The sequence below is a fragment of the Schistocerca piceifrons genome, chromosome 4 (genome assembly GCF_021461385.2).
Source record: "Schistocerca piceifrons isolate TAMUIC-IGC-003096 chromosome 4, iqSchPice1.1, whole genome shotgun sequence".
Taxonomy (NCBI): Eukaryota; Metazoa; Arthropoda; class Insecta; order Orthoptera; family Acrididae; genus Schistocerca; species Schistocerca piceifrons.
Window position 1 is genome coordinate 571,505,678 of NC_060141.1, and position 18,336 is coordinate 571,524,013.

The 18,336-nt window shown below is 40.0% G+C and overlaps 1 protein-coding gene across 1 annotated transcript in view; it reads left to right on the forward strand.

Moving 5' to 3' along the window:
* The window catches only part of LOC124795353 (tetratricopeptide repeat protein 37), a 169,672-nt gene that overhangs the window by 79,695 nt on the left and 71,641 nt on the right, over positions 1-18,336 (forward strand). The window contains exons 9-11 of the mRNA XM_047259345.1: positions 322-482; positions 1,241-1,376; positions 1,525-1,709. Coding sequence (XP_047115301.1) covers positions 322-482; positions 1,241-1,376; positions 1,525-1,709 — 482 coding nt within the window. The remainder of the gene's footprint in view (positions 1-321; positions 483-1,240; positions 1,377-1,524; positions 1,710-18,336) is intronic.

Below are 18,336 nucleotides of genomic sequence, written 5' to 3' on the forward strand. Positions count from 1 at the left end.
TGTGTGTGTGTGTGTGTGTGTGTGTGTGTGTGTGTGTTGTCCTGTCTTGTCTTGTCTTGTCCTGTCTACGTCTAATGAAGCACTTACTCCAGTACCTAAAGATATCTAGCAGCCTTTTTTCGGTGTGCTTGTCTGCCATTCAACTCCCCCTCCAGGTGGTGAGTAGCAATTTTCCTTTTCATATTGTTGTTATTCCATCCAAGATGTGGCATTGTTTGATGTTGATAAGTGTATAACAGTTCTATTGCCATAATGTGTAGTTCTGTTTTATTTTTTAAACTTGTAATTTGATGGTTCTGAGATGAATAAATATTGTTATAGGATCTGAATCTGCAACTTTTGAACTACATAACTGAAAAAGCAGGTCCTGGAGGTGCCAAGTGGGCATGGCTTAGGCTTGGATTACATCACCAGGATCAAGGTAACATTGATGAGGCTATTAACTGCCTACAGTCTGCTGTACGTGCCGACCTGTGTGACAGGTAAGATGAAGGTTGTCTTCTTTTAGCTAATTTCAAGTGAGTAATTTCTTTTACAACATTAAAGATTGATTTTATGCTAATTGCAACATAATAATATTAATTATTATTATTATTTTAAATTTTGTGGTAATAGGTACTGGAATGTTTTTCATGTTGTGAGGGAATTGAGGTTGTGGCACTCCAATTCAACAGGAGTTTATTCTTTAGCTTATGCATCATCAGTGGTATCATCTTCCAGACTAAAACAGTAAAATGTTTAATTTTCTGTTGTATTTGTTGCATTACAAAGCCACAGAGTACTCTTTTCCGGAAAACTGTTTCTTGCTTGCTGTAACAGTTCATTAGCTTGAAAACATTAGTTTCAGAAACATATAATGAAGGCTTTCACAACCAGGTGTCTTAGTTGCTGATGAATCTTCTGGGTTTTAGGGTCGTAGGCCATGAAATCCTTTTGTTCGTAACATTTCATCCAGCCCCCTTTTTTCCATGATATTGAAGTCACTGTCTGATGTCTGGCCAAACAGTAGGCAAAACTCAGTACAACCACAAGCACTTCTGAACAAAACATTAGGAATTAGGAAGAATCTCATGGACCATGACCATATAACCTGGAAGATTCACTAGCAACTATTACATTTGATCAGTTAACCAAGTAGGTTTCCTGTAATAAACAACTTAGTGATATTAATTTTACTTTTTAATATTTTTTTAAAGAAATATTCAATACTAATTTATTTTTGTGTTTTCACATATTTAAGCCATTGTTGGGAGAGTTTAGCTGATGCTTATTATGCAAGAGGATCATATAATGCAGCACTAAAATGTTATGAACATGTTCAGGAGCTGTCTCCTGATGCCTTGTATCCAGCATATCAAATTGCTTCTGTAAAACAAGTAAGCTGGATTTACTTTTTCCTAGAAATGATACTGTCATGTTGGTGCATTAGTTTAATTATTCATAACACTAATAATTGCACTTTTATTTAAATGTAACATACTATATACATGTAACTTACTATGGCTTATCTCATCTCTATTCCAGCTTGTAGGCTCCTTTGTTGAATCTGTGAGTGACTACAGAGCTGTGGTTGCTGCCAATCCAAAGTATGTGCCTGCACTTAAAGGACTGGGTGAAACCTGTTTGCTGTTGGCAAGATCGTACGCATCACAGAAGCTTATTGGTCGTTGTAAGGATTCCTGTCAGGAGGCAGTTGATGCCCTCTCTAGGTAAACACTATTTTCTTTCCTGTTGGAAAACATACATTGAAACCTACAGTTATGGGTAAAGGGATGTAAGGTGAAAGGTTAGGGCCCGTGTACCGTCATGTGTCATTGCCTGTTACTACCTTATTGACCTCTGAAACAGGTAGGCATTTGGTAATCACAATTTCGGTTAACGACAACACAGATTGAGTAAGATATCAGATCTCAGTAATAGGACTTGAATAATAAGAGTTTATGAAATAGCTCTTAATTTAGTTAGAAAGAAACAGGCAGTTCTTCGGTAATAACAGTTTCAGCTAAGTAGAATTGCCAAATAGAAAATAGGCAAGCCTTCAATAATAACAGCTTTAGTTAAGTAAAATTATCAAATGAAAGTAGCCATGCCTTCTTTAATAACAGCTTCAGGTAAGCAAAATTACCAAATAGAAAACAGACAGGCCTTCATTGATAACAGCTTCAGTTAAGCAAAATTATCAAATGCATTTGAATGCCTCCTCAGCAGGGGTGCATCAAGAGGCTTATACACAAGGAGCACATCACTACACCAAATAGGAAGACCAAGAAAGGTTAAAATGAGAGAACTGGCCTTCCGAGGCCCTTTTCGTTGTGTACAGACCGGAAAAAGAAATATTAACACAGCAAGGTTAATTACGTGAAAGCAACACTAACTAGTCAAATGATATACCCACATCGCTGTAAGATACAACCAGTACAATGATGGTGAAATGCCCGATACAAAACTAGGCTGCCAAACCCAATTAAATAGCCTCAGTAATTGTAAATTTTGAGACCCAGGCACCTCCTAAGCCTATATTGTCGCAGAAGAAGCTGAGTAGCACAGTCATTGTGATGTAGTGGTTATGATACTAAACTGTTGCATGGAGGTTCGCGAGTTCAAAACTCACCTGGACTGTACGATTTTAATTTCTGTATTCAGTTCGAGTACATTCTAGAAGTATCCACAAATGTCAAGCAGCATTGTACTGGAATGTTCTGTAGCTGTATATATACTGTATGTGTTCTGGCTGGAGGCAGTTCGCTCCGTGCTCTTGTATGTGCATGTGCTGAATAAACCTTCATTAAGTCATGTTAGTGTTCGTCATTCATGTAATTACACTGTCTTCTATGTGACATTATCCTGATGGAGACGCTGAGTATTGGAACTTCTGATAGTGCACATTATCGACGACACAGTGCCTCCCTATCAGGCCATGACAGAGCCGCCATTTATGTGGCAAGAAACCAGAGTTCAAGCGATATTCAACACATTGCAATCTACCATAGACAGAAGAAGAAGAGGATGTTACGATGACAGCAATGGTGTGCCACCACGTGAGACATCCTTCTGGGTTCTCTGGTGACAATGGCAAAGATCCAAACAAGAAGCTGAAGGTATATGAGCGTATAGCCAAATTTAACAAATGTAATGACACCATATATTTGGCTAACGTATTTTTCTACTTGGCGGGCACTACCAAGCAATGGTATGAGAACAACGAGGAGAAGTTCACAAGCTGGGAAGTATTCCAGGCGGAACTGCGCAAGTATTTTGGCGACACAAAGACAGAAGAGCAAGGCTGAAGATAAATTAAAGTGCAGGGCACAGCGTTCAGGAGAAACTACAGCATCCTACATTCAAGACGTCTTGGAGCTGTGTAAAATAGTGGATCCTAGAATGAAAGAGGAAGACAAGGTTGCACATATCATGAAGGGCATTGCTGAGGACATGTATCAAGCCTTACTCCTTAAGGAAGTTTCAACAGCAGACAACTTCATAAAATGGTGCCAATATATCGAGACAATGCATCAAAAAAAGAATTACACACAAGAAGTTTGAATGGCTTCCAAACATCATATCGATGTCTGTGATGGAGGAAGCAACTGATTTCAGAAGTGTTCTTCGTCATATAGTGAGAGAGAAAGTTCAGAAGGCACTTGGATTGCACGGCGAGCAAAAAATCAAGACGCTTCAAGAGGTCATAAGGGAGGAAGTGGAACAGACATTGAACCCAATCTCTCGTCCTTCATTTCTCTTTAAAACAATGAAAAAGTTGAGACCCAGACAAAGTTACGTTCCTACAATGCTGCATGAGGAACCTGTTTGGGCACCAAGGAAGACTGACGTCTGGAGGACACAGGATAACCAACCAGTGTGTTTCCACTGCGGATGACTGGGACATGAGGTGAGCTATTGTCGAGAAAGGCGGCTGAAATTTGATGACGCCCACACCAGAAGACAGCAGACCGATCTTAGCCGACGCCAACTCCGGTATGACGAAGATGAACAAGAAGATGTGGGTACAGTAAGACATTGGTCACCATCGCTGCAAGCTAGCCGCTGGAGAGGAGACTCGCCAACATGCCAATCAAGGTCTCCATCGGCATTTGAAGCTCCAGCCAATCACCTAGCTGCCGTAACCTGGAAAACTAAAGGGTACGACCGTCCTTGGAGGTGAGGGCGCTGAGGAGAAAAATCCTCCACCGTCAATCACTACAAAAATGATAGGAAACTACGCCAATATCCTCATGGATGGCCGACCAGCCCCAGCTCTTGTGGACTCTTGAGCATCATATTCAGTCATTTCAGAGAAGTACCATCGCCAGTTGCAAAAAATCATTCGTTGACAGCAAAACATCTCTGTTGAAGGTGGCTAATGGGAAATATGTAAAACCTACAGGAAGATGTACCATTCATGTGGGTATAACTGGCCCTACTCAGCCTGTAGAATTCATTGTCTTACAAGAGTGTAGTCATGACGCCATTCTCGGTTGGGACTTTTTGAAAGCTTCTCAGGCAATTATCGATTGTGGTCGCTTGAAGATTATGCTAGACGAGGTGAGAGACTGTGGACAGGAAGATGCGCATCTGAGTATGTGGAGACTATGTGTGCTGGATGAAGTGATCATTCCTGCAGTCAGCGCTAGAAAGGTAACTGTCTTATGTCATGCCATGCATCAATCCATGGATCTTGTAGTGGAATGTAAGAGAAGCATACCACTGCAGAATAACTTGGTCATCCCAGCCTCTATCGTCTCGTTTAAGAATGGATTCGGTGAATTGTGGATAGTTAACTGTCACCGAGAACCACAGATCCTTCCAAGATGCATGTGCATAGCAAACACTGACCCATTAATTGAAGAACAGCTGAGCATCATAGAAACCTCCCATGCCAAGTTTGTTGGCGAAATTAACAGTACCACTACGAGACAAGATCTTCTAGCTCGACTATCACCAGATCTCACTAAGGAACAACAGAAAAAGCTACTTGCCGTTCTTCACGAGTTCTCAGGGTGCTTCAGTCCACAGGTGAAGAGCAAATTAGACAAATAAACAGTGAAGGACTAGATTAGCACTGAAGACCATCAACCAGTAAGCCAGAGAGCATACCATATGTCAGCAACGGAACGTCAAATAATTCGTGATGAGGTAGAAAAAATGATGAAGAATGACATCATTCAGCCTTCACAGAGCCCATGGTCGTCACCAGTGGTTCTCGTCAGGAAGGAGGATGGCAGTTATCGCTTTTGTGTTTATTACAGGAAGCTTAATAAGATAACTATGAAGTACATTTACCCTCTTCCACGTATTGACGGTACACTAAATTGTCTGAAGGGGGCTAAGTTTTTCTCAACCATGGATATGTACTCAGGATACTGGCAAATCGAAGTAGATGAAGCTGATCGTGAGAAAACTGCATTCATCACCCCTGAGGGCGTGTATGAGTTTAAGGTAATGGTGTTTGGTTTGTGTAATGCACCAGCAACTTTTGAACGGATGATGGATAATCTTCTACGTCACCTGAAGTGGACAATGTGTCTTTGTTATATAGATGACATTGTAGTGTTCTCAGAGACATTTGATGAACATATAAAAAGACTGAAGGCCATTCTTAAGTGTCTCCAACAAGGCGGACTGAAACTTAATCAAGAAAGTGTCTCTTTGGAGCAAAAGAAATCAAAATACTTTGACACCTTGCGTCAACCGAAAATGTGCGGCCAGACCCAGAAAAGTTGAGATCTATAATGGAATTTCCTATTCCTAAAAGTATTAGAGATGTGAGTAGCTTCCTCAGATTATGTTCTTATTACCATTGATTTATCAAAGACTTTTGTATCAAAGCCAGGCCACTCCAAGAGTTGGTAAAAGCTTATGCTAAATTTATCTGGGGCAGTGCTCAACAAGATTCTTTTGATGTGCTGCGAAAAGCTCTGATGCCTGACCCTGTCCTTGGTATGTATGATGAGAGAGCACCTACAGACATACACAAAGGTGCCAGTGGGTATGGGATTGGTGCTGTTCTGGTGCAAATTTCAGATGGAAAAGAGGAGGTTATAGCCTGTGCTTCTAGGACATTGACAAAAGCAGAGAAACTACTCAACTACAGAAAGAGAATGTCTTGCTGTGATCTGGGCCATGTGCAAATTTCGACAGTATCTCTGTGGAAGGCCATTCACAGTTGTTACAGACTTTGTTGGTTGATAGGTCTTAAGGATCCAACAGAATGACTTGCCAGGTGGGCACTATGTCTTCAAGAGTATGACATTACCATAGTGTACAAAAGTGGAACAAAAGCCAAGATGCCAACTGTCTCTCAAGAAACCCTGTGCTAGACCATCAAGACTTTGATGAATGTAGTGACTGTCTCCCTGCACTCCAGGATCTCTCTGCTGAGCAGGACGACGACACCAAAATACCTCAAATTATGCTTGCCTTAAATTGGTCAGAAGATATGAATGAACAATTTAATGTAGTTAATGGTTACTTTGCAAGAAAAACTTTGATCCGTTTGGAAAGAGGTGGCTACTAGTAATTCCTAAACACATGTGCTTAGATGTCCTACAGAAATTCCATGACACACCTGAGGCCGGGCATTTAGGATTTATTAAGACAAACGATAGAATCCGCAAGAGATCTTTCTGGCCAGGTTTATTTAGGAGTGTCCGTCACTATGTGTTGCACTGTCGAGAGTGCCAGAGGAGAAAGACAGTCCCTCAGAAACCACCTGGCCAACTCATACCAATTCCACCAGCCGTAACGCCTTTCCAGCGTCTTGGGATTGACCTCCTCGGGCGATTTCCAATGTCTGCTAGTGGCAATAGACGGATTATTGTTTCCACTGATTATCTGACACGCTATGCCATTACAAAAGCCGTAAAAACAGCCGAAGCATTCAAGGTAGCCAAATTCATCGTGGAAGACATTTTATTAAAACACGGTGCCCCAAGGTCATTAATTACGGATCGAGTGAAAGTTTTTCAATCAAATCTTGTGACAGAGATAAACCATCGTTGCAACATTGCTCATCACATGACGACTGCCTACCATCCGCAAACTAGCAGGTTAACTGAATGCCTTGGTCGAGATGCTATCAGTGTTCGTCAATGTTGAGCAGAGCAACTGGGATGAGGTGCTACCTTTTGTGATGTTTGCCTACAACACTGCCAAACAAGACACCACAAGATTTATGCCATTTTTCCTGCTGCATGTGCGTGAGGCGACTACGATGATGGACACTGTGTTTCCGTTACATGCTGATGACGTGGACGACGACTACATTGGCCAGGTGTTAACCAGAGCTGAGGAAGCTCGGCAGTTAGCTTGACTCTGCACGCTGCAGGCTCAAGAAAATTTACGCCGAAGGTATGATGCTAGCCACCGCCCTGTTGTTTACCAGCCCGGAGACCTCATCTGGATCTTCACTCCTGTTTGGAAGGTTAGTCTCTTTGAGAAGCTCCTCAGGCACCACTTTGGACCTTATAAAGTTGTAAGACAGTTGTCTGATGTTACTTATGAAGTTGAAGTTTTCGACCCAAACACAAGACGACGAAAGATCAGAGATACGGTCCATGTCATTTGAATGAAGCCCCACAAGGATCCTGCAACCCAGGGTAAATTCGAAGCTCCAGCGACAGGCAACAAATGGAAAAGTGATGAAGATCGTAGAGGCAAAAGAAGTTCTAAGAACATCACCACCAGGGCGAGCATCAGTCATCGGGAGTAGTAGTATGCAGGATCGATGACTTGTTCCCAGACTAGGAGGACATAACACCGAGACGCTTTTCTCTTAAGGAGGGAGCAATGTTGCAGAAGAAGCTGAGTAGCACAGTCACTGTGGTGTAGTGGTTATGATACTAAACTGTTGCACGGAGGCTCATGAGTTCAAAACTCACCTGGACTGTACAATTTTAATTTCTATATTCAGTTCGAATACATTCTAGAAGTATCAACAAATGTCAAGCATCATTGTACTGGAATGTTCTGTAGCTGTGTATATACTTTGTGTTCTGGTCGGAGGCAGTTCGCTCTGCACTCTTGTGTGTACAAGTGCTGAATAAACCTTTGTTACATCATCTAATTACACGATCTTCTACGTAACAATATAATTAACAGAGCAATGTCATCTGCAATGCTGAAAGGTATCTCGAAACCGGCATCTGGCCGTATTTCAAGAGAAGGCATCCGGACACAACATAGAAGAAACACAGTATCGCCACGACTCAGGAAACAGGAAAAGCAAACAGCAGCTCCATTTCAAGGAGCCAAGTGGTGGTGAAATAGGTCAGCTAAGAAACTGAAATGATCACAACAGACCTGTAGGTGCCATTAAGAAAATAACAGTTAAGACCAAGCTGAAACTTGTTGGTTCCAAAGGGAGCCCAGAATTTTCAATACAACAAAATTGACTTCAACTTTTTCATTGATTTGTCATGCCCTAGAGTTGGCTGGCCAGGCTTCACACGAACACGGCACTCAGAGTCAGCCATGGATTCAAATTGGCACAAAAATATGCCCAGCAACAACTCGCCGGACTCTGTGCCCGAGAAGCTGGCCCAAGTGCCCACCTTATTCACTGTCCTCCTCGCTCCATTACCACTCCCCAACTCCACACCCCAAGACACCCCGTCCCCATCAACAACCTTGAACAAAGATCTTAGTGGCCTCAAACCAGAGGAAAATCACATGACAGATCAAGCTAGTGGTGCCAGGAATTTGAAAGGCAATGCCAGCAACCCTGCCATGGCTCATATGTTATTCATCAAATGAAAAGGTACAAAAGAAAATAGAAAGTAGTTCTCAGAACAACAGATAGGATGTATCCAACACTGGAAAAAAATCTCAATTAGCATATTAAAGCTTTAAACAATGGCAATGTTTTGACTGACTCCAGAAATTGTTGCTCATCTGCTAAAGACGAAGCATTGTTGATGTAGCCATTCTTCCATGGCTCTCACTGATATGCTCAAGTTTTCTATCATAAGATGAACAGTGAATAGCTGAATAAAGAAATTCGGAGTACATATCCTTGTCAAATTTCACCTTTTTAAAAACTTTAAATTGCGTGGTCCATAAAATCAAAAGTTCTCTCTCTCTCTCTCTCTCTCTCTCTCTCTCTCTCTCTCACTCTCTCACTCTCTCACTCTCTCACCACCAATGTTGTTGATATTTGCCTTTCACACTCATCCCAGTCTCTTCTTCATATATATCTATCTGACTTTTCACATGGAAGTTGAAACGTCTCAAAGTTTTGGAATTGGCCTGAAACCTTTTACTGTGTCATTCTTATTTTAGATGACATTTCTGAATATTTCCTAGTGAGTAGAGAGTTGTCCTAGTATTATTTGATGCTTTTATCACTTAACTTGTACAGATTCAGCTGAAGCAGATTTAAGCTGACATAAGTGGAACCTCAATTTTACATTTTCCGATTGTATGTTTTTCACGATTCTACACCATAATTTCGTAGCTCCCGTGAAAAGTCCATAAAATCAATGCTAAAAATTCCCTGATTTTACATTTCTTCCTAGTAAGGTTTACCTCAATTCTAAGTTCTTACTCGGCGTCCGTTTTCTTCCTATTGACATTTGATGTGACTGAATGAATTATAAGTGGCACAAAAGACAGATGGTCCCCACCATGGGTGGTTGCGGAGTTAAGGGAATATTTTAGGCTGTTGTGGAGATGTGAGAGAGGAAATGCTGACGTAATCCACGATTGGTGTTGCCAGCAAAACTTGGAACATTTACCTTCACTGCACAATTATTATACAACTAATGTTATGTTGCAGCAGTAATGGAAAAACAAGACAGTCAAGGCGAAGTGTTCTGAACTGAGTCAATATATGATGAAGGGGCTGAGATGTCATCTTTTCTTGTGGCACTTGTAACTTAGTCTCATGTTTTTGCATGTATTTCTATGTACTGTATTCAACAACAATATAAGTGTCAATAATAATTCAAATACTGAGTCTCAAAGAATCTGATTGGTCATAATTGAGGAAATGTTGCCCAATTCTAGCTAATGAACTCTTATTGGCTGGTGACTTGTTAAGTCGCCCAATAGCCAGCACAGCCACCACACCACTCCACACTAATGCACATAAAATGAGCTTATCTACTGGATGTGTGGAAAGGGGGAGTGGCCCTTCAGTGACGGGATTGGAGTTAGGGGTGAAAGCATTTTCTGATGTGGTGAAAGTATACTTTTCATGTAAATGATGTCCTTTGACTGAGATGTTACATGGAAATACACTGAAGCACCAAAGAAAGGTATAGGCATGCATATTCAAATACAGAGATTTGTGAGCAGGCAGAAAACGGCACTGCAGTCAGCGATGCCTATATAAGACAACAAGTGTTTTGTGCAGTTGTTAGATAGATTACTGCTGCTACAATGTCAGGTTATGAAGATTTAAGTGAGTTTGAACGTGGTTTTATACTTGGCGCACGAGCGATGGGCCACAGCTTCTCCAAGGTAGCGATGAATTGGGGATTTTCCCATATGACCATTTCTTGAGTCCTTTGTGAATATCAGGAATCCGGTTAAAACATCAAATCCCTGACATCACTGTAGCCAGAAAAAGATCCTGCAAGAATGAGACCAACGACAACTGAAGAGAGTCGTTCGACATGACAGAAGTGCAACCTTTCCATAAGTTGCTGCAGATTTCAATGTTCGGCCATCAGCAAGTGTCCACGTGCAAATCATTCAACAAAACATCATTGACATGGTCTTTTGGAGGCAAAGGCCCACTCGTGTGCTCTTGATGACTGCACGCTGCCTCGCCTGGACCTGTCAACACTGACATTGGACTGTTGATGAGTGCAAACATGTTGCCTGCTCAGATGAGCAGATGGACGTGTATGGGTATGGAGAAAACCTCATGAATCCATGGACCCTGCATATCATCAGAGAACTGTTCAAGCTAGTGGAGGCTCTGTAACGGTGTGGGGCATGTGCAGTTGGAGTGATATGGGACCCCTGATACATCTAGATACGACTCTGACAGGTGAGACGTACATAAGCATCCTGTCTGATCATCTGCATCCATTCATGTCCATTTTGTATTCCAACAGACTTGGGCAATTCCTGCAGGCTGATGTGACACCCCATATATCCAGAATTACTACAGAGTGGCTCCAGCAACACTCTTCTGAATTTAAACACTTCCGCTGGCCACCAAAGTCCCAGAAATGAACATTATGGAGCATATCTGGGATGCCTTGCAACGTGCTGTTCAGAAGAGATATCCACACCCTCATACTCTTACAGATTTATGGACCGCCCTGCAGGATTCATGGTATCATTTCCTCCAGAACTACTTCAGACATTAGTCAAGTCCTGCCACGTAGTGTTGCCTACATGATATTAGGCAGGTGTACCAGTTTCTTTGGATCTTCAGTGCAGAAGACAGGTTTTGCGATAGCACATGTTAAAGACTTCCGTGTTTATATCTGACTTGATACAGTTGCAGCTACTACATACACAACTCACTTGTATGCTTTCCACCACATGCCGTAAATCATAAAAATTGGCAGCAGTGACAGAGGGCATTAAGTGAAACTGTAGCACCTGAGCCTTCTTTCAGATTTACCTTTTACACAATGTACAGAAATTCACCGAACTGACTTGTAATAAGCTTGTAACATCATTTGGGGAAGTAAACTCATTTTTTTCAAGTCTCTGTTTCTCTCATCAAGCCTAAAACAAAACTTTAACAGTGGTCAGCATATGAAGTGCGGCTCATAAGAAAAGTATTAAACAATAACAGCGATGGTGACAAAGTATGTGATTAAGCAGATATCTGCATTTATGCATACGGTTTAACCATGTATTTCCTGTAATGTTTTTTGGTTTAATTAAACATGTTCCTCAATTTTGCTTTATTCTGGATGAGGACAAAGGATGATCTCTCAAAAACCCATGTTTTGAACATATAATTTGTAGTCGTAACATGTTGGAAAACAGCTCAATTACCTTGTACCCAGATAAAAGTTTCAATTTTTTGATGAGTTTTTACTTGCTGTTACAAATGTGTGATTTTTTGAGAACTGGTGAAATTTATTACCACAAATTATTGTATAAACATTGTATTGTACATTTAATTTCCTTCACTTAGACAGATTTTATGCAAATTATTGGAGAGTATTGTGATATTTAATCATATAAGGCAATTACGTTTCTTTTTGCTCATTTTTTATATATATCTTTATATATTTTCATCATTTCTGCATTTTCCTCAATTTTGTGTTTTTTAAGTCTGGACCACATGAAAATGTAAAATAGGGGTTTCACAGTAGTAACAGTCTCTAAGTGTGTATGCGCACGCACACCCGCACGTGCACACAGGCGCGCGTGCACACACCCCCGCACGCGCGCGCCACACCTGCACACACACACACACACACACTCTTTACACTACTGTAGGTCTGCAAACTGAGGACCAACCAGCCAAAACCCATTCTTTCTACCGTACTACATTACAAGAAGCAACTACAGAGTGTTTTATAAAGTTATACCAGCTCTTCAGTGGCACACCTTATGAATCACTGGTAACAATGTGCAAACATGCTTGGGAGGGTGTTTATTTTTCACAGAGTACTTTAACACTACACAGAATGCAGATATTAGGTACTACTAATACTAGTACACATAAGGCATATGGACTCATTCTGTGTAAATCTCTGCACGATGTTCTGCACAGCTAGAGGGGAAATTGATTCTTAAGGATGATGTATGGCAGTTGTATCATTCTTCCAGGAAAGGCAACCTGTTATGCCATGAGTGGTGCTCACTTTTCAATTTAGACAGACTATACCTCCACAACATTTCCTGCCCAGTTCTCGTATGCAAGTAGGCAACATAACTTCACTGAGCTCATATTTAATAGTGGAGTTATTTTTTGTGTATTTACTTAAATTGTAGTTGTTAAGTGAGCTTTTATGTAAAATATGTTCCTACATAACAAACAATGCCTGAGGAGCATTTAATTTGGAAATGTAATGTCAGTGACCTATGTAGTATTGGTGGGAAAGGGACTGGGTTGGTAAATGTGGCACATTCTTGCCGCCGGTCATTGACAGCATATTGTAAAGCAATTGAACCATATTGTAATCACTTCATGGTGAATTAATGAGTGACAAGAAAGTAACTGCACTTCTCTCACTATTATGTGTGTTACTGATGGAGCGCATAAATCTCTCCCATTTGCAAAGTGCTGACACTCTAAGGTGGGCTACAATGAGTGCAATGAGTGGATCCACTTACCATACATCGTCAGTATATCTTACAAATGGTTTTGAATATCAAGCTGTGAAAAATGTCCCAGCTACTAGTAGTGGAGACAGTGAAATTCACATTGTCAAATACTTACCGTATTTACTCGAATCTAAGCTGCACTTTTTTCCGGTTTTTGTACTCCAAAAAACCGCCTGCGGCTTAGAATCGAGTGCAAAACAAGCGGAAGTTCTGTAAAATGTTGGTGGGTGCCGCCACAACTAACTTCTGCCGTCGAATATATGTAGCGCTACATAGGCATGCTTTGTAGGCACAAAGATAAGTACTGGCACCAAATCCTCTGCGTCAGTAAATAAATTTTAAAAAAAGGGTGGAAGACGAGCTTTTTTCTCTGCCCTGAGTTTCGACCACTGCATTTCCATACATTATCCAACGAAGTAAATACAAATTCCGTACTGTTCATCTTCGAATGTAGCAGCATTTCAATGTACTATGAAAATCCGACTGGCAAGACTGTTTGGGATGTTTGTCAATACGGCCAACTCTACGTTCTGAATTTTTTCCTACCTGTGAGAAGAGATGGTTGCTAATAGAAACTTTTATGAATTGTGAATCACATGAGTATTCTCTTCACCATAAGAATAATACGAATATAAATATTTTGCCATGTATTGTTTCGTGTTTGCTGCTATCTCATTTAAATCCTGTCTGCCTAATAAACTACGAAACTAGAGTGAGACAACAGCAAACGCGGAAGAATATACATATCATGTCATGTTTATATTCGTATTATTCTTATGCCTAATAGTGATACAGTCAGAAATGAAGCACAGCAATTGACTAGATTTTTAAATCTAAGATGACTCTAATTTCTGTGCAGAATGTAATGTACTAAAGAGGCACCTGCAAAGATTTTCGAATGGAGAAAAATTTTCGCTATACTCTCGTTCAGAACATCTTCTATCATACGCAGTCTATTATCTGGTTCTTGTTGGATCATTATCAAAGGAAGCAGCAGTGTAAGTAACAACAAATAGTAGTCTCTTGCCATTGTTTAGCTAATGAGACGATTCCTCTCTTTTTTCTTTTTTTTAAATTGTAAGCGGCGGTAGCATGCATAAAAGCAAGCCATGCTGCAAGTGGCGACAGGCCGTAAACACGCACTATCAGAATGCGACAAACAGTGCATGACACAGTACAGTAACTAATTTTCAGCTTAGAGTGACGTAAACACATATAACAAAGAAAACGGCGCTTATCAGATGAAAGAAAAATAGGCAATCAATTCAAAGCAGACAAAGCACGTGAAAAAGGAAGGATACCCGTATAAATACGGACGGAGTGCCTGACGCATAGCAATGGCTACACCTGGTAAAGCTTAACTGCTAAGCTTACGACTCGAACCAAACTACTGTAGCTGTATCGTCATTCATTCAGCCTAAATTGTGTCTCATATTACAATGGACCAACTTTGTTTCGATTTAGAGATGCGGCCTAAAACTTTTCTCTCCCTTTGAATTTTGAGTCTCAAATTTCAGGTCCGGCTTAGAATCGGGAAAATTTTTTTCCCTAGATTTCGAGTCTCATTTTTCAAGTGCGGCTTAGATTCGAGTAAATACAGTATTGACAGTATGTTACACTTGTGCAGCCTTTAGAGTGTGCTAGATAGTGACAGCTCCAGCTGCCACTATTGTTTAGACAATAGATCACTTAACAACTGAAAATAACTATTAACTTAATAAATTGAAAATATCTTCACTATTTAAACATGAGATCAGTGAATTTATTTTGTCTACTCACATAAGAGAATTGGACAGGAAATGTAGAGGAGATACAGTCTGTATGTAGACTGAAAATTGAGCAGCACTTGTGATAGGGTTGATGCCTTTCTCTGAAGAACACTACATTTGCTGTATAGAATGACCAAGAATCAGCTTCCCCTTCAGCAGTGTAGAGAAATTTGCAAAGATTTTAGTAGGTGATCGTCATATGTGTTACTCGTGTGTATGTATTGTATGTAGTGTTAATACACTTCGTGGAAAATAAACACCACCAGCATGTTTGTGCACTGTGTCACCAGTGATTCATAAGATGCACTGCAAAGAGGTCAGTATAACTTTGTGAAATACAGCATGTTGCAGGGCATCCCAGATATGCTCCATAATGTTTATGTCTGGGGGGGTTTGGTGACCAGCAGAAGTGTTTAAACTCTGAAGAAAGTTCCTGGAGTCACTCTGTAGCAATTCTGTTCTGGATGTGTGAGGTGTTGCATTGTCCTCCTGGAATTTCCCAACTCCATTGGAATGCACAATGGACATGGATGGATGCATGTTACCAGACATATTAATGGAAATAAGCCTCCTGACTCCACATGTATAGAAGGTGTAACATAAACGATGTGCAGAACAACTGATGTGAATGGAACGGTACAAACTAAAACAACATAGTCAGGGTGAGTCAGTGCTGCTCCATGCGTGGATAGGCAGGCCTAGTCAGTAGATGACATGACGGAGACTGTCCTATGTGCATGCTTCTGGCCTGTACTGGAGGGCCTGCGCTGATACAGTCGGCAATTGATTTAAGCACACATGTGCAGCGACTCTACACTTGGCATGCTCACATTCACATTCACACGCACTAGTACTAGAATACAGCACAGTGCAAGGCATTCACTTGCATAAACACATTCTGGTTTCGGTGCTATGTTCTAATGCATGATTTTTGTATTTCTCAATGTGCACTTTATTATTGTAATACTTTTATTTTTTCCATAAGCCTTTTTAATTTTGTGTATTCTTTCGTATTTGGCAGATTTTTGTCGCCCATTGAACTAACTCTCACACACACTTGAACTTTTTTCAACCTTTTCTATTTTACCAATGTCTGTCCATAAAAACTTTGGTGCATTTATGTTAGTGATAAAATTGGTTTTATCTGCAGAGATTTGTAAACCTTCTTTATTGGCTATCACTTTCAGGAGACCAGTTTACTTCTGCACTTCTTGGTTTTGAAGATGCTACACAAGTCATGGGCACATTCCAGGTTGCTTACTTCAATGTACCTTTCTTTCTTCATGGTTTTATTGGTGATATTTGATACACTTTTAATTTCTCTACTTCACATCTCTCAATATTTTTAATACCCAGCTGATGAGGAGATAAGCCGTCACCTCATCTTACACCAGTAAGGGCTTAGAAATTTTGCCTATGACCTTTATTTTTGTGAACTGTGTCTGGAAGCATTTCACAGATTAGATCTGCCAATTTAATTTTAGCACCACATGCTTGGGTTACTTTGTCTACAGTTCTATTATCGATAGTGAAATGTCTTCTTAAAATCCACAAGTGTTGCAAGTATGTCTGTGAGGTCAATGGTCTGTGACTGATTATAGATTTTAAATTGATTATCTGTTGTGAGCAGGATTTGCCTTTTCTGAAGACCCTCTGATATTTATCTAATTGTTACCAAGAGTTTTTACTGTTTTGTACAGTGGAATTTTTGAAAATAATGTATATTCAACGGGGAAGAGAGATATTCCTCTATACTTACTGAAGTCTTTATTGCCTTTCTTATGACAGATGTATTAGTGTGCCTTCCCAGAGAAATCTTTTCTGTTTTCCACATTTTTTTTTCAAAAACTGTTTGCAGATGTTTTATAATCTTTGTTTGTGACCATTTCAGAAGTTCAGCTGATATGGAATCTTCCTCATTGACATTATTATTTTTTTCAGAGATTTAATTGTTTATCTGAGTTCTTCAGTGGCTTGTGGTGTATATTGTTCTTGATTCTCACAAATGATTGAGAAATCTAATTTATGACGAAGTTCTGGGATGTTTAACAATTTATCAGAATATTTTGCAAGTATTTCATGATTTTCATTGTTATGTAAGCCATCGCTACCTCTTTCAGTCTTGAAGAAAATGCTTATCAGCCTTTTTATTTATTCTTGAAGGTCTGATATAAATATCGGAATTATTATTTTTGAAGTTTTCTTGTGTTTCAGTATTGTTGTTTCTCAAATTATGTTTGGATTACCCATATTATCCTAGATGTCTCTTTTCTTTGTTGTTTAAATTGCTCATAGCATTCAGTGTTCAAAAACTTTTCCATTCTCTCCATTTTTCTGATCTTGCAGTTAGTGATTTTTCACATCTTTAATTCCGCCATTATTTTTTTGTTTCTGGCAAACCCAAGTGTCCTTGGTGAATTTTTTTTATATTCATTCTGCTGTGGTCTAAGGCATATTGCTGTGTCTAAAGTTCATCTTTGAATATTGGAGACATCATCAGAGCCTATGAAGATCCAGAGATCAGTTTGAAACTTAAATTCAAAAAGCCAAGCTTTTTATATGTAGCTACACAATGGTGAGGTTGTGATATTATCAGACCACTGCCTAAGTTCGTGGAGTCGCACTAATGTGTGTTATGGAGCTTGTAGTGTGGAAGAGATAGTGCTGTTTACTTCACATAGCACTAAGGCTAATTATTTTCAATCCTTCTTTCCATTAAAGTTTCATTGTGCTTTTGAGTTCCTGTGGCCTCTTTTGCATAGTAATGATTGAATTTTGATAAAACCATAGTATCAAAGAAATGACCTGTGGCCTCTTTTGCATAGTAATGATTGAATTTTGATAAAACCATAGTATCAAAGAAATGAATTTGGAGGTTCCCTGATCTCAGTGCGTGATCTGATCCTTGTTTCGCAGGCACAGTTGCTGTTGTGTTCCTCAAGCGACGTGTTGATGCTTCTTTTTGTAGTTACTATGTATATTTGACCTATTATGCAAGGGAGTTTATACAGGGTGTTTACAAATGAATATCGGGGTTTTAACGCTTTATAATATTTATTATAGTAAACTTACAGTTATAAATGATATGTCAAATGAAAGAGCAACTCAAACAGTTTTACCAAGAACCTTATAAATGTTCAATGTGAGCACCATTTGTCACATGGCACACATCAAGTCTATAGCAGAGTTCTTCCCAAATGTTGATAAGTGTGTCTTCAGTGATTGTAGCAGCAGCTGCTTCAATCCAGCTTCTTAATTCAGGAAGGTCTTCTGGTAGTGGAGGCACGTACACACGATCCTTGATGAAGCCCCAAAGGAAAAAATT